Source organism: Nerophis lumbriciformis, linkage group LG08, assembly GCF_033978685.3.
Source record: "Nerophis lumbriciformis linkage group LG08, RoL_Nlum_v2.1, whole genome shotgun sequence".
In the NCBI taxonomy this organism is placed as follows: Eukaryota; Metazoa; Chordata; class Actinopteri; order Syngnathiformes; family Syngnathidae; genus Nerophis; species Nerophis lumbriciformis.
Window position 1 is genome coordinate 28,899,605 of NC_084555.2, and position 17,627 is coordinate 28,917,231.

At 43.7% G+C, this 17,627-nt stretch overlaps 1 protein-coding gene across 4 annotated transcripts in view; it reads left to right on the top strand.

The window, feature by feature from the left end:
* The window catches only part of LOC133611635 (rho guanine nucleotide exchange factor TIAM2-like), a 178,375-nt gene that overhangs the window by 51,571 nt on the left and 109,177 nt on the right, over window positions 1-17,627 (top strand). For 3 of the 4 annotated variants that reach the window (XM_061968605.2, XM_061968606.2, XM_061968609.2), the window contains exons 2-3: window positions 2,856-2,920; window positions 14,819-16,000. In XM_061968605.2, coding sequence (XP_061824589.1) covers window positions 14,825-16,000 — 1,176 coding nt within the window. In that variant the 5' untranslated portion in view covers window positions 2,856-2,920; window positions 14,819-14,824. Of the gene's footprint in view, window positions 1-344; window positions 624-2,855; window positions 2,921-14,818; window positions 16,001-17,627 lie in introns of those variants that run through there. The other variant, XM_061968608.2, reaches the window with a different exon arrangement.

Here is a 17,627-nt window from a genome sequence, read left to right on the forward strand (position 1 = left end):
GAGAGAGAGAGAGAGAGGAGAGAGAGAGAGAGAGAGAGAGAGAGAGAGAGAGAGAGAGAGAGAGAGAGAGAGAGAGAGAGAGAGAGAGAGAGAGAGAGAGAGAGAGATCACAAGTAGTCATTTACACTAGTAGCAATAACAAATGACCTCATTGTTCTTGAAAGCAAAATGCCTTGATTGGTCATGTGAGTACTTTGCTCAATTTTAGTAGTCATTTGAAAGAATTATTTTTTGGATTTTAGAGAGAGAGAGAGAGAGAGAGAGAGAGAGAGAGAGAGAGAGAGAGATATCACAAGTAGTCATTTACACTGTAGCAATAACAAATGACCTCATTGTTCTTGAAAGCAAAATGCCTTGATTGGTCATGTGAGTACTTTGCTCAATTTAGTAGTCATTTGAAAGAATTATTTTTTGGATTTTAAAGGGGGTAGGGCCTATTGTTGGCCTCTTATTGACTTTCTCTGTGCCCAGGAAAGTATATTGAGCTTTTTTCTCAGGGCACTGCAGTGATGTTGATTTAAAAACGGCAAGATGATATCACTGTTTCTTGGTGTTCCTGGGGGGATGCCTTACTTGCCAAGCTGCTGTGTCACAAGCTGGCTTCTCTCCTTTTCCTCTGCAAGGTAAGATTAGATGACAAAAAGGGTCGGAATTGAGTGTCCGTTGAAGCTCTCCAGATGCACAGTGGCTTCGTTTAAGGAAAGATTGCTTCTTAAATCAGTGTTTGTACCATGTTGAGGTGTGGCCCACTCCCCAACTCCAGACCCAACACAATACCAGACTAAACATGGAGCTTACGTGGGAGTTACTCAAGGGCAGCGGTAGAAGAATGCCAGGTCACTGGGTGTGTCGAAGAGCTTTGGGGTCCCTTGGCCCCTGAGCAGATGGCTTGTGGGAAATCTATTGAGGAGAGATGGGAGATGGAAGAAGGGAGTGTTTAGACTCAAATGTGGCTGCAGCTTAAAGGCAGACTTGTCTTGTACGCCTGAAAAGTTGCACAATAGTCCGGTTGAAGTCGCAGCAGAAGGCAAGTGTGTGTGTGCCTTTCGGTTTTTCTGCTGGCACGCCTTTAAAGCATTTCACTCACATCCCTGCTCTGCCTGAATAAACTTTGCAAGGAACGTGTCAGTAGTGGTAGGAAAAGAAAGAGGACCCTTGTTGGCAGCTGCTTTCGATTTCTTTACTCTTAAAAGCACTTTGGTTCAATTAGTCCTCATTCAAATAACTGTGTTAAACATAAACACTGGATCACTTAATTGCTTGGTGATATTGGTAATCTGGTATTGGTAAAAAGTTGTAGCAGAAATAGGATAAGTTAATACCTTAGCCCTTTGTTGAAATGTGTTGAATTTCATAAATGATATACTAAAGAATGTTGGACATTTGACTATATTTGGAAACTTCCTTTACGTTTTCTTAGGACCACAAACTAGGTGACAACAATGCCGCCGCTTGTTACAGCCAAATGGTGCACTCCATTTTGCCCCAATTGCTTTAGTTACACATAATAAACAATTATTGTATCCTTATGACGTAGTTGTTCTCTATCATTGGATCTTTAACCTGCCTTTGAACTTGAAGACCTTAAATCCTTTGCCCCATGGAATTTATTTTGATATGTGTGTTAAACTCACTCTTTTTGAGCAGCCGATTTAATTAATCTCACCTCATTGCACATCACTTAGTCTCACAGGTTAAGGCTTTTGGCACCACAGTGCTTGCTCTGTAACCCTATACATGCGCTGTGAATGCTTAACAGAGTTAGTTCTTCTTGCAAGGCTTCTGGGAGTGTGAACTACATGCATGTAAGAGGGTTGCATTATTTCACATACAAAAGTCACACTGCTTCACCAATTATACCCGACGCTTCCTCAAAGATTGCTCTTATGCCATTTCTGGTTTTAGTTTTTTGTCCTGAAAATTTTTGGCAATACCCAGTTAAAAGAAAACGGAACCAGTTACGATTCCATCCCCATCCATCCATTTTCTACCACTTGTCCCTATCGGGGTCGCGGGGGGTGCTGGAGCCTATCTCAGCTGCAATCGGGCGGTAGGCAGGGTACACCCTGGACAAGTCGCCACCTCATCGCAGGGCCAACACAGATAGACAGACAACATTCACACTTACATTCACACACTAGGGTCAATTTAGTGTTGCCAATCAACCTATCCCCAGGTGCATGTCTTTGGAGGTGGGAGGATGCCGGAGTACCCGGAGGGAACCCACACAGTCACGGGGAGAACATGCAAACTCCACACAGAAAGATCCCGAGTGCAGGATCGAACCCAGGACCTTCGTATTCCAATGTTTAAAAATAAACAGATTGGTCATCTGCAGCCAGCATTCTAAAATATTGTCAACTGTTAGCAAAAATAACATCATTATGTATTTGGGGAGTGGAAGCATGCTTTCAGTCTTATTATGATTGGCTGATTGAGAAGCCTTTTGGGTGGGGATCATTTTAAACGTGCTGTGCTTTAGCCCAAAGTGTCATTATGTTACTTTACTGAGACTTACAGAGCTTGTCAACCTGAGATTTTGATGGAGTTCATGTTCACCCCATAAAACAGTTGTATGCTTTATGTAAAGGAAACTTTTTCAACTTAGTCTGATTCATTTTTGCGCAAGTGCCAGTAAAAAACAATTCCCTCTGCAGACACAGAAAGTCTTACAACTCCAAAAGTGAGACACTTAACTTCTCGAAGGCTTATATCTTTTTTACTGGCTTTGTTGTACAAACACTTGTAGAAACGCTTATTTACAAAGTCATCTTCCTTCTTTTATTGGTGCAGAAAATACGCAAATTTAAATTACAGTGTGAGCAAAGATACTGAAGACTGACTATGTGTTTCAGATGAGCAAGGCTACAGAGAAAATGGTTTACTTTGAGAGGAGCTCCGATGTGAAAATTTGATACAGGTGAGTCTGAGGGCATCATCTTCTGTGGGAAGTTGGGTTGTACGGTAAACTTGTACTAATAAAGTCTGAGGAATTGATTAATTAAAAAAGGTACGATACTGCCTTTGAAAAATACTGGTACGTTTTTTTCATGTGCCTTTATGGCGTGCCGTGTTCACATTGCTGGTAATATGAGTCAACACACACACAGAGCACTTACAAGCGGAAACAGTGTGGAAACAGAAGAAGGGGAATAGAAATATTTTGGCTTCATAACTAACGATAAAGTTAAAGCAATGCGTTGTAGAATCCTTGCTAGCTAGCTACCTAGTGGCCAACTTTCCTCCACAGTGTTTAGCTACTGCTAAATCACCAATCCTTGCCCCCATGGCCATGAATAAACTACTTTTCTTACAAGTATGTATCTTCCTTGCAGGTTGAGGAATAGCTAAACATGCTCACGACACATCGTAGGTGGCTACAATAGGGATTGAAAGTGTGACGTCGTAAACACAATACATTGTGGGTCGACCTTAAAGTTTTGTTCTTTTCTTTAACAAGTTCAAAACATGGCGTAAACATGTGGCATCATTAACTCCCACAATCGTTTTCATGATCGCTTTGGGGGGGGAAAAATTAATTGGTGAGATTTTTCTCATTTCTAGCATGAAAGTGAATGAATGGAAGAAAAACAGTTAAGACCATGGTTGAGACCCCTGAAAAACGCTTGCTAGTTAGCTAACCATCTAGCTAGCTAGCGTACATGCCTCCGTTTGCCCTACGAGCCACGATATTGATGTCTGTCCACTTTGCTGCTAATCATATTTGGATAATTGCAATCCACTGCTAGTTCCAAACCAATTGTAGTTCTAGAGTATTTATTAGTAGCCAGCGAGAAGGTATATTTTTGACGTGATGGATTGCAAACAGGGGTCACAACACCAGAAGTATATTACCCACGGGTGCGTTGCTAAAGGATAGAGTTGCCAAATGAGAAATGTTTTCTGAGTTCTTTGCATGTATGTTAAATAATTTTACATTACATTTTCAATGATAATAATGTTAGTAAATGATCTAGTAAATATTATGTGGTCCAATTACATGGGACATGTGTCTAAAAGGCAGCCAAAAGAGGTTGGTGGATAAAAATAAACCTAAAGGTAAAAAATAGTGTACAAATGCACCCAATTGCAGGAAATTGTCAGGCTTGGTAAAAAGGATAGGACTCAGATGCAGAGTAGGGAACTTAGACATCCTTTTATTTTGACAGCTTCCTTTCACCTCCAAAGTCAAGGAATTACAATATCTATATTAACCAAAAAAAACTAATCGTCGAAAAAGGTTCCAAAAAATAGGAACAACCGGAAATCACTTCGAACGGAGGAAAACACAAAAGCAAAGACGAACTATAATTGGCGCCGTATATGCTATAAAATGTATTAACAAAAAACGCTCCAACGGGAGGAAGAAACAACAGCTATGAAAAATTCTACACTATCTAATCTAATAAAGTTTAACAAAAATTGTCACTCAAAAATTTGACGAAAGAATGAAAAATAACTGATAACTCACCACTTCGGCTGAATAAACTAAATAACAAAAAATCATTCTGTTGAGGAGGAAGAAAGGAAAACTCAAAATAGCAACGAAGGGATTCAGGATCAAGGAACATAAGCACGAGACAAGGTAAGGCATGGCATGGACATGGACATGGACATGGACATGGACATGGAGCTAGAGAGCACGACTAAACGAGACAATCTGGCACAGAACAAAGGGAGGAGTGGGCTTATAAGACACAATAGGGTAATAGGGAACAGGTGGAAATAATCAGGGAACCGGGATGACGTCAGACTGATGACACAAAAGGAAGGGCAAGTGACCTGAAACGAGAGGAGAGTTACTTTTGAAACTAAAACATGCAAATCACAAGACAGAAAAAACCAAGACAAGACATCCCTCACCGCGGTGTGACAGAAATGTAGTCTTGATTTTCAAAATGTTATTTTGGGATCTGCATGGCAGCACTTTTTGCTGATAGAAATGTTCCTCTTTTTTATTTTCAATAGTCTTCTTATTTTCTCAAAGGGTGCTTACATTCCTGTATGTTCACTGTTTTTTTAATGCCGATTTAGTTCTAAAATAGTTTTTTGAGTGCAATAAGAAACACATGTTTATGTATCATAAGATTTTCTGTTCAAATCAAGCCAATAATGGATTTTTGGTGGTTCCCCTTTATTTTGAGAAGTATCGAACTACATTTTGGTACCAATACCAAATTATTGATATCAGGTCAACACTAGTGGGGAGAATTTTACTGCATTAGAACACTATAAATCATACACATTATATATACAGATAAAAGCCAGTAAATTAGAATATTTTGAAAAACTTGATTTATTTCAGTAATTGCATTCAAAAGGTGTAACTTGTACATTATATTTATTCATTGCACACAGACTGATGCATTCAAATGTTTATTTCATTTAATTTTGATGATTTGAAGTGGCAACAAATGAAAATCCAAAATTCCGTGTGTCACAAAATTAGAATATTACTTAAGGCTAATACAAAAAAGGGATTTTTAGAAATGTTGGCCAACTGAAAAGTATGAAAATGAAAAATATGAGCATGTACAATACTCAATACTTGGTTGGAGCTCCTTTTGCCTCAATTACTGCGTTAATGCGGCGTGGCATGGAGTCGATGAGTTTCTGGCACTGCTCAGGTGTTATGAGAGCCCAGGTTGCTCTGATAGTGGCCTTCAACTCTTCTGCGTTTTTGGGTCTGGCATTCTGCATCTTCCTTTTCACAATACCCCACAGATTTTCTATGGGGCTAAGGTCAGGGGAGTTGGCGGGCCAATTTAGAACAGAAATACCATGGTCTGTAAACCAGGCACGGGTAGATTTTGCGCTGTGTGCAGGCGCCAAGTCCTGTTGGAACTTGAAATCTCCATCTCCATAGAGCAGGTCAGCAGCAGGAAGCATGAAGTGCTCTAAAACTTGCTGGTAGACGGCTGCGTTGACCCTGGATCTCAGGAAACAGAGTGGACCGACACCAGCAGATGACATGGCACCCCAAACCATCACCCAACCATGCAAATTTTGCATTTCCTTTGGAAATCGAGGTCCCAGAGTCTGGAGGAAGACAGGAGAGGCACAGGATCCACGTTGCCTGAAGTCTAGTGTAAAGTTTCCACCATCAGTGATGGTTTGGGGTGCCATGTCATCTGCTGGTGTCGGTCCACTCTGTTTCCTGAGATCCAGGGTCAACGCAGCCGTCTACCAGCAAGTTTTAGAGCACTTCATGCTTCCTGCTGCTGACCTGCTCTATGGAGATGGAGATTTCAAGTTCCAACAGGACTTGGCGCCTGCACACAGCGCAAAATCTACCCGTGCCTGGTTTACGGACCATGGTATTTCTGTTCTAAATTGGCCCGCCAACTCCCCTGACCTTAGCCCCATAGAAAATCTGTGGGGTATTGTGAAAAGGAAGATGCAGAATGCCAGACCCAAAAACGCAGAAGAGTTGAAGGCCACTATCAGAGCAACCTGGTCTCTCATAACACCTGAGCAGTGCCAGAAACTCATCGACTCCATGCCACGCCGCATTAACGCAGTAATTGAGGCAAAAGGAGCTCCAACCAAGTATTGAGTATTGTACATGCTCATATTTTTCATTTTCATACTTTTCAGTTGGCCAACATTTCTAAAAATCCCTTTTTTGTATTAGCCTTAAGTAATATTCTAATTTTGTGACACACGGAATTTTGGATTTTCATTTGTTGCCACTTCAAATCATCAAAATTAAATGAAATAAACATTTGAATGCATCAGTCTGTGTGCAATGAATAAATATAATGTACAAGTTACACCTTTTGAATGCAATTACTGAAATAAATCAAGTTTTTCAAAATATTCTAATTTACTGGCTTTTACCTGTATTTGTGAAGCACAGATGGCACACAAATTAATCCTTGTAAAATATATAATAACGTGGCATATCTTACATATTGTGTGCTTATCCAAAGACGTGAATTTGACGAGTCGTGGAACTGTGGACTGATATACTCTGCATGATCCTCCCGGGTGGATGAAGTTTACCCAACCAGTCTTCATGTGCTTTGTGGACTTAGAGAAGGCATTCAGCCGTCCGTGTCCCTCGGGAAGTCCTGTGGGGAGTGCTCAGAGAGTATGGGGTATTGACCGCCTGATTGTAGCGGTTTGTTCCCTGTATGATCAGTGTCAAAGCTTGGTACGCATTGCAGGCAGTAAGTCGGACCCGTTTCCAATGAGGGTTGGACTTTGCCAGGGCTGCCCTTTGTCACCAGTTCTGTTCATAACTTTTATGGACGGAATTTCTAGGCACAGTATACCTGCCAACAACTACGGTTTTCCCGTAATGAGTACGTTTTTTGATAATCCATTCGGGTTTACAGCTGCAGTGGTAAAAACTACGGTTTTCCATTAAAAATTATTAACTTAAAAATCATTTAAAAAATGTTTATTCATGAAATCGCGAAAGAATCGGCACTGCTCTGATAACTTCCTGTCGAGCGATTCCGTATGCTGTGCAAGAGGCTATTTATAGCTCCACTGCCAAACGCTAGGCACCAAATCGCCACTGTTCTCAACCGAATGGACGGTCATGGAATCAGCTGGAGAAAAATCGCAAACGAGTCTTAAACCAAAAATAAATATTCCAAAGAATATTCCAAAGCCTATTCAGGAATAATTATCCATTCAAGAAAAGGAGAAAATTACACAAACTGCACTTTATGCTGCAGTAATGTTGGCATCGAAGAAAGGAGTTGCCGCTTTCATCACAGAAACGTTTCCTTCAGTGTTCATTGCTGGTAAGTGGGGAAAGGCGCACTAAAACTGAATTAATTTATTAGATGCATAATTTCCTCTCCCTTATTTTGTAACTAACATAATATTTTAAAATCATAGGTAATTTTATTTGATTTTATTCATGTTGAAAATATTGCAACATTGTTAATATTTTTTATGAATTATTTTTATTTGAGAACGACAGTAATTTAATTTAAAAAAATCATAGTTTTGAAGACATCTATGATGGTAACCTCACTGTCTTATACATTTTAACTTTGTATTGATGTACCTATGTCAGTTAATCTGATGTCATTATTCAAATAATCAAATATAAATTACATGTATGTTCTTCAAGCTGAGATTATTTCAATTCAGACTGCATAGATTTATTATAACACAGTAAGTTCAATAATGATTACATTTAGCATGCTCAAGTAAGGATAACATTTCTTTTCTAAAAATTACATAATTATTGAAAAATAATATGCATCATTATTTATCATTATTATCCCACCAGTACTGTAAATAGTCATATCACCCTGTCTTTTTATTTAGTTCTAACTTCTTTTTTTTTTTTAAATAGTTAAATTTAGACACATTTTTGCAGTGTTTTTGTGTGTCAAAAGTTGCCTCTGATTATGACAAATGTGAAGGTTTTAGCCACAATCTAACCTATCTGAATGCTGAAATTAATTTTGCGTCGGGGACCTTCGCCCCCCTGCACCCCCTTCCAGGACTCTGTCCTGGACCTACCGGGGCCTGCTGGACCCTGGTTACTAGGCTTTTTGAATTTCAAATTTGGCTGGTATGGCACAGTCAGGGCATTGAGGGAATCTGGGTTGGTGGTTGCAGGATTAGTCTATGCTTTTTGCAGATGATGTGGTCCTGCTGGTTTAATCTGTCCTAGAACTTCAGCTCTCACTTGATCGGCTCGCAATCGAGTGTAAAGCGACTGGGATGAGAAAAAGCAACCTCCAAGCCTGAGTCCATGGTTCTCGCCATAAAAAGGTTTGAGTGCTATCTCTGGGTTGGGGAGAATATTTTACCCCAATTGGAGGAGTTCAAGTACTTCGGAGTCTTGTTCACGAGTGAGGGAAGAGTGGATCATGAGATCTACAGGCAGATCGGTGCGTCATCTGCAGTGATGCGGACCCTGTATTGATCCGTCGTGGTGAAGAAGGAGCTGAGCCGGAAGGCAAAGCTCTCAATTTACCGGTGGATCTACGTTCCTGTCCTCACCTATGGTCATGAGCTTTGGGTTATGACCAAAAGGACAAGATCAAGGGTACACGTGTCTGAAATTAGTTTCCTCTGTCGGGTGCCGGAGCTGTCCCTTAGAAATAGGGTGGGAAGCTCTGGCTTTTGGGAGGAACTGAGAGTAAAGCCGCTGCTCCTCCACATCAAGAGGAGCCAGCTGAGGTGGTTCTAACGTCTGGTCAGGATGCTCCCCTAACGCCTCCCTGTGGAGGTGTTTAGGGCACATCCAACCAGTAGGAGGCCACGCGGAGCACCCAGGACACTTAGGGGTGACTATGTCTCTTAGCTGTCCTGGGATCACCTCGGGATCCCCCGGTAAGAGCTGGATGACGTGGCTAAGGAGAGGGAAGTCCAAGCTTCTCTGCTTAGGCTGCTGCCCCCGCGACCCGACTTTGGATATGTGGAAAAAGATGCAAGGGTGGATGCCTTTCGATTGGCCAGTATCGTACAGCTACATGATCGCCATTGCCGATTAATGCCTTTTATTGCCCATCACAAACGCTGATCCTTTCTGGCTGACACTATATGCATGTTTAGTCCCATGGCTGACAAGCAACTAACACCTAATTATGTATATCCATTAAGGGTGTAACGGTATACAAAAATATCGGTTCGGTACGTACCTCGGTTTAGAGGTCACGGTTCGGTTCATTTTCGGTACAGTAAGAAAACAACAAAATATAAATTTTTTGGTTATTTATTTACCAAATTTGTAAACAATGGCTTTATCCTTTTAACATTGGGAACACTATAATAATTCTGCCCATGTTAATCAACATTAAACTGCCTCAAGTTGTTGCTCAGATTAAATACAATGACAACACTTTTCTTCTACATATAAAAAGTGCAACATTAAACAGTTTCAAGTCAACTCAGTGGCCTAGTGGTTAGTGTCCGCCCTGAGATCAGTAGGTTGTGAGTTCAAACCCCGGCCGAGTCATACCAAAGACTATAAAACTGGGACCCATTACCTCCCTGCTTGGCACTCAGCATCAAGGGTTGGAATTGGGGGTTAAATCACCAAAAATGATTCCCGGGCGTGGTACCGCTGCTGCCCACTGCTCCCCTCACCTCCCAGGGGGTGATCAAGGGGATGGGTCAAATGCAGAGGACAAATTTGTGTGTGACAATCATTGGTACTTTAACTCATCATGCTTAATTTATTACAGCATTTGGGAAGCCTGTAGTTGATTTTTATTATGTAAATGTCATTTTTTATCAACATGTGATAGCAGGGACCCTGCCATTCAAAACTAGGCTGCTGCATTACTAATGATTAATGTAACTATAGCTGAAAAAATAGTACAATAGCAATAGGAGAGACTACGCACGCACGCACACACGCACACACACACACACACACACACACACACACACACACACACACACACACACACACACACACACACACACACACACACACACACACACCGCAAAATGAGCTAATGTTACGCTAAAAGCTAATTAGCCTTCACCTCAAGCCAGGACTGCGAGCGAGCTGAGGTGCAGTTTAAGTTTCTAGAAGGTCAACGGGCTCATAGTGATGTTACTAGTAGTTGACTGGGAGGTGTTTATTATAATTTGGGGAGAGCCTGCTGCCTTATGCTCACCTGCTAAACACCTATCTGCTCGACGCTGAAGCACTGACTACATGTGCTTTGAATACGCACTGCTGATTGGCTGTTACCGCTCTGAATGCGCACTGCTGATTGGCTGTTACCGCTTTTTGTGGAACCAATCAGATGGTTGTGTGGGTGGGACAATGCTGGGTGCTGAGACAGAGGCAGAAGAAGCAAAGCAGCTTGTTAAGACTTTAGCTTAGAAACTCGTTCGGTACACCTCCAAACCGAACCGAAACCCCTGTACCGAAACGGTTCGATACAAATACACGTACCGTTACACCCCTAATATCCATACACAGTGTGTAGCCACTCCCCTAAGCTAATAATAATCACCTCTATGATGGAAAATAAACCTAATTTCTTAGTATCTTAAATATCATTATCAGTAATGTTATCACAGGAGGACGAGGCTAAACATGTTACACACCAAAAGCAAGCAAGTAGCTTAGCTAACCGCTAAGCTCACTTAAAAAAAAACCAATAAATAATTGCTTCGCAAACTTAAACCGCTTTGCAACATAAAGTAGGCAGCTATTAACAGTTGACTAACAAGTAGATTAATAAGAGTATAGAGTGAAGTTAATATAACAACAACTGTTGGTGTGTCAGCAATGTTGCAGTCATCCATCCATCCATCCATCTTCTTCCGCTTATCCGAGGTCGGGTCGCGGGGGCAGCAGCCTAAGCAGGGAAGCCCAGACTTCCCTCTCCCCAGCCACTTCGTCCAGCTCCTCCCGGGGGATCCCGAGGCGTTCCCAGGCCAGCCGGGAGACATAGTCTTCCCAACGTGTCCTGGGTCTTCCTCGTGGCCTCCTACCGGTCGGACGTGCCCTAAACAACTCCCTAGGGAGGCGCTCGGGTGGCATCCTGACTAGATGCCCGAACCACCTCATCTGGCTCCTCTCGATGTGGAGGAGCAGCGGCTTTACTTTGAGCTCTCCCCGGATGACAGAGCTTCTCACCCTATCTCTAAGGGAGAGCCCCGCCACCCGGCGGAGGAAACTCATTTCGGCCGTTTGTACCCGTGATCTTGTCCTTTCGGTCATAACCCAAAGCTCATGACCATAGGTGAGGATGGGAACGTAGATCGACCGGTAAATTGAGAGCTTTGCCTTCCGGCTCAGCTCCTTCTTCACCACAACGGATCGATACAGCGTCCGCATTACTGAAGACGCCGCACCGATCCGCCTGTCGATCTCACGATCCACTCTTCCCTCACTCGTGAACAAGACTCCGAGGTACTTGAACTCCTCCACTTGGGGCAAGATATCCTCCCCAACCCGGAGATGGCACTCCACCCTTTTCCGGGCGAGAACCATGGACTCGGACTTGGAGGTGCTGATTCTCATCCCAGTCGCTTCACACTCAGCTGCGAACCGATCCAGTGAGAGCTGAAGATCCTGGCTAGATGAAGCCATCAGGACCACATCATCTGCAAAAAGCAGAGACCTAATCCTGCAGCCACCAAACCGAATCCCCTCAACGCCTCGACTGCGCCTAGAAATTCTGTCCATAAAAGTTATGAACAGAATCGGTGACAAAGGGCAGCCTTGGCGGAGTCCAACCCTCACCGGAAACGTGTCCGACTTACTGCCGGCAATGCGAACCAAGCTCTGACACTGATCATACAGGGAGCGGACCGCCACAATCAGACAGTCCGAAACCCCATATTCTCTGAGCACTCCCCACAGGACTTCCCGAGGGACGCGGTCGAATGCCTTCTCCAAGTCCACAAAGCACATGTAGACTGGTTGGGCAAACTCCCATGCACCCTCAAGGACCCTGCCGAGAGTATAGAGCTGGTCCACAGTTCCACGACCAGGACGAAAACCACACTGTTCCTCCTGAATCCGAGGTTCGACTATCCGGCGTAGCCTCCTCTCCAGTACACCTGAATAGACCTTACCGGGAAGGCTGAGGAGTGTGATCCCACGATAGTTAGAACACACCCTCCGGTTCCCCTTTTTAAAGAGAGGAACCACCACCCCGGTCTGCCAATCCAAAGGTACTGCCCCCGATGTCCACGCGATGCTGCAGAGTCTTGTCAACCAAGACAGCCCCACAGCATCCAGAGCCTTAAGGAACTCCGGGCGGATCTCATCCACCCCCGGGGCCTTGCCACCGAGGAGCTTTTTAACTACCTCAGCAACCTCAGCCCCAGAAATAGGAGAGCCCACCACAGATTCCCCAGGCACTGCTTCCTCATAGGAAGACGTGTTGGTGGGATTGAGGAGGTCTTCGAAGTATTCCCTCCACCGATCCACAACTTCCGCAGTCGAGGTCAGCAGAACACCATCCGCACCATACACGGTGTTGGTAGTACACTGCTTCCCCTTCCTGAGGCGGCGGATGGTGGTCCAGAATCGCTTCGAAGCCGTCCGGAAGTCGTTTTCCATGGCTTCCCCGAACTCCTCCCATGTCCGAGTTTTTGCCTCCGCGACCGCTGAAGCCGCACACCGCTTGGCCTGTCGGTACCTGTCCGCTGCCTCAGGAGTCCCATGAGCCAAAAGAACCCGATAGGACTCCTTCTTCAGCTTGACGGCATCCCTCACCGCCGGTGTCCACCAACGGGTTCTAGGATTACCGCCACGACAGGCACCAACTACCTTGCGGCCACAGCTCCAATCAGCCGCCTCGACAATAGAGGTGCGGAACATGGTCCACTCGGACTCAATGTCCAGCACCTCCCTCGTGACATGTTCAAAGTTCTTCCGGAGGTGGGAATTGAAACTCTCTCTGACAGGAGACTCTGCCAGACGTTCCCAGCAAACCCTCACAATGCGTTTGGGCCTGCCAGGTCTGTCCGGCATCCTCCCCCACCATCGCAGCCAACTCACCACCAAGTGGTGATCGGTAGAAAGCTCCGCCCCTCTCTTCACCCGAGTGTCCAAAACATGAGGCCGCAAATCCGATGACACAACTACAAAGTCGATCATAGAACTGCGGCCTAGGGTGTCCTGGTGCCAAGTGCACATATGGACACCCTTATGCTTGAACATGGTGTTCGTTATGGACAATCCGTGACGGGCACAAAAGTCCAATAACAAAACACCACTCGGGTTCAGATCCGGGCGGCCATTCTTCCCAATCACGCCTCTCCAGGTTTCACTGTCGTTGCAGTCAGTACATGACATATAAGAGGAGGGTGAATCGATCCATAAATTGTTAGTGTCGATACCAAGGGGAGTTTCGATATATGAGCAATACTAGAGTGATTAGGGTCGATATTTTTATTTTATCAAAATCAAGTTTTGTAGTTAGACTATGTCTCCCGGCTGGCCTGGGAACGCCTCGGGATCCCCCGGGAAGAGCTGGACGAAGTGGCTGGGGAGAGGGAAGTCTGGGCTTCCCTGCTTAAGCTGCTGCCCCCGCGACCCGACCTCGGATAAGCGGAAGAAGATGGATGGATGGATGGATGGATGGATGGAAGTTTTGTAGTTTTTGTTAATGTTTACAAACTAAGGGAATAATCCCCTGGACACAGGAGAACTTTGAGGGCAAAGACCCAAATAATTTAAGTTAGTAGTACACAGTAGTTTTTACTTTTGTTTCGGTATTGTGCACTAATTGCTTTGCTCAAACAATTGTATGTAATAAAAGAGAATAAGGAACCAGTTTAAATGTTGTGTTGGTATTGTTAAACTATCATCAGAACGCACCATAAACACAAAAAAAAATCTTCAGTTGTTAATACATGTGATTTGTATTGGTTTTGGCCGATCTCACTCATGGATGATTGTATCTGCAGCATAAAACCCTGATCGGATCATCCCTAATCCTGTCGCATGAAAAAATCCACGACTGACAGTGGTTGTTATATTATTTCAAGTGTTGTAAAATCAGACCTACAATAAAGGCTGCTTGGTCACAGTATACTGTCACTAATTGAGTGCTATGAACATAATAACAACCATGACAGCATTAAGCTTGTTTGTCTCGCTTTTCTCTGGAATAATGGCATAAAATGGAAACCGTCCAGCCTGGGAAAGTGTGATTGTAAAACAGATAGAATATATTATACCTGCTTCCATTTTATTCAGGAAAGAGACTATTTAAATGTAACTGCTGTGCAAGGTGTGCAGGAATGTCTTCATTATTCAGTATACAGGGGATGAGTTAGGCATTATGTCATACATACAGTGGGCACCATTTACTTTCCACCTGCATAAACTCACTGACTTCATGTTAATTTTCCTTTTCAGGCAGCAATGGGAAATTCTGAAAGCCAGTACAGCATTCACGGCCTCAAAGCCACCAGCTTTGGCTTCTCTGGGACACAGAAACCATACTCGCTGAAGATCGGGTCAGCCACAGACGACCCTCTGTCAGCTCACGAATGGTGGAGAAGTGCACCAGTGAGCTCAGGGTACAAGGCCAAATGTGTCAGCCGAGGTTGTCTCTCCCCTCCAAAAAGCAGACAGCCTTATTCTGCCCGTCACAGTGACTATGCCTCAAGGGGAGTGAGGGGTAGCCCGAATGAGCATCGCTGGCATCGCTCGACTGGATGTGGAATACGCAGGCGGCATGTGTCTGATGACTTTGAAGATAACCCCTATGGCGCAGAGCTCAATGGCTACACTCTCAATAGTCAAAGAGACAAAGAGCAGGTTTTAGTGAAACCTAATAGCCCACGAGTTGTGATCAAGAAGGATGGTAGTCTAAGAGTGGAATTCACCAATACCTCAGACAGTGATCTCCTCCTGGATGAAGTCTCTGGTCCTGTACAACTCCTAAAGTTCTCTGCTAATTTAGACTCACCCTCAACTTCTAGTCTGCCCGGCTCTGGCAGTAGTGAGCCTGATGGTCACAGCAGTGGTCCCCCACCAGCCTCTACCTCTTCCACTGCTAGAACCAGTAAAGGAAGCTCTCTGAGCTCCGATGGTTCTTGGTATGATTCTCCCTGGGGTGCCAGCACAGAACTTTGCGAACAGGATCAACCCTGCTCTGCCATCAGGCCACTAGTGCACTCCCCCATCCACCAACATGACTCTTTGACCGAACAGCCATCCTCTTTGTCCACTGGAGGCCTCTACAAGGACTCTGCAATGGCTGCTACCTTCCCCATAGCCAAAGACCTGTCCTCCCATTTAGAGGAGGTTCCAATTGGCCATCAGCCAAATCGAGCCTCCCTTGCTTCAGTCTTGGATGTTCACTTGGAGGAGGGAAGCCTTGAGGCTCGCCAGTATTCGTCATACACCCTGCCCTGTCGAAGGCCCAAAGCTCACACCATGAGCGAAGATTTGGACCAGTATCCCAACCATGAACAGCATCGGGAGCGGTCTGGATCGGAGTTTGGCTACCATAAAAAAGCTTATATCAAAAACCACATTCGACGTTTCAGTGACTGGACTGGCAGCCTCAGTCGCAAAAAAAGGAAGTCTCAGGTAATTATAGCTTTAATTGGTTCTTTTGTGTGTTTTTCTTTTCTCTGTATGTCTCTCATAACTTGTTGCTGAGTGATGGCTTAAACAAGATTAATAGAAGAGGTTATCAGGCCCATGAACAGTTTCGTGTTGACAAGGGTAACGGTTACCTTGGACTATTCCTCTGGTCCTTAGCATCATAACACCAGATGTCAGGCAGCCAGCTAAGTTTGTTTTCTCGCCCTTTTTAGGATGACGTGGAAATGATGAATAGTGCTTATTGATATAATGAAGTACAGCTGTTTAAGTTTCCATAATGACAATTTATGGGTGGATTTACTACAAATAGTATTACATGACATTCTGAATAATCATCACAGTTTACACTGTAGTTCATGTAGACTGTAAGAATGGAATGTGTGTGTTATGCAAACAGTAAAATATTGCTATGTTCAAACACCATCGTGCGACACAAGGCAGGCATCCGATAAATATGTTTTCCATGTTGTAAAATTATACTTGTTCTAAACTGGCTCAGGTCAGAGGAGTATGTCACCAAAAAACCACAATCATAATTTTTAAATCAAAGTTTGGTTTAACTGAGCGTCCCAATGTTTTAAAGAGTAATTGTTTTAGTGTGAATTAATTTAGCCTGAAGTTCTAAACATTGCGTTTTTTTGGGCAGCACCAACAAAATGGCTGTATAACTAAACCCATGCTGAAGAGTCAACCCCACCCCTCCTCCAATGTTAATGAATGATTTATGGTTGTTCTGGCTATTACCGGTACATGATGTGGATTACCGCCACGTTTACCGCATTAAAAAATAAAATCTTGCTGACAGGAATTTGTGGGCGGGTGGGGGGGGCGTGTCCGGTGAGGGGAGGACGTGTGCTAGCAGCGATCGGTTTCACCGGACATGTCCTCTTTTGCTAGCATGCTTGCAGCTAACTTGCTAGGTCATAGACTGACCGTGCGTCCTCTTTTCACCGGGCGTGTCCTCTTTTGCGGAGCTGTCGGGGCGGGGTTTCTTGAATGCCTCAAATGTCCGGCATTTTGAGTATTGTTTACACAACGTGCAGTACGCTACTTAATATGTCCGTGTGGAAACTCGTTTGGTACACCTCCGCACCGAACCGGAACCCCCGTACCGAAACGGTTAGATAAAATACCTGTACCGTTACACCCCTAGTGTTCAGTCATTTACTATAGGTAGGTTTCAGGTATCATTTAATGACACATAATGCAAATGGGAATGTCCTATGTTATTTTGACTTGACCATTGTGCTTTACTCTGTAGCGACGAATATGCATCTATTAATGATTTCATTTTTGCCAATACCATGTTTATCCGTCTAACATTTGCCTTTCAAATATTTTTTATTGCTCAAAAAAGCTGAGTTATATTTTCTTTAAATCAGTATTACCTGTGAAGCTTCACGACTTAGTGACTTGACTAAATCAATGAAAGACATTGAAGCTGCTTTTCTATGGAGCCAAAACACTGCCAGTATGATTAGGTACCCCCCAAAAAATGACATTGTAGAAAAAGTTGTATTGGCACCGAAACAAGTTTTGGCAATAAATGAATACAAACGTTGAAATAATGCAATATTTTTGCTGGAATTATTTTTATATCATGACAAGT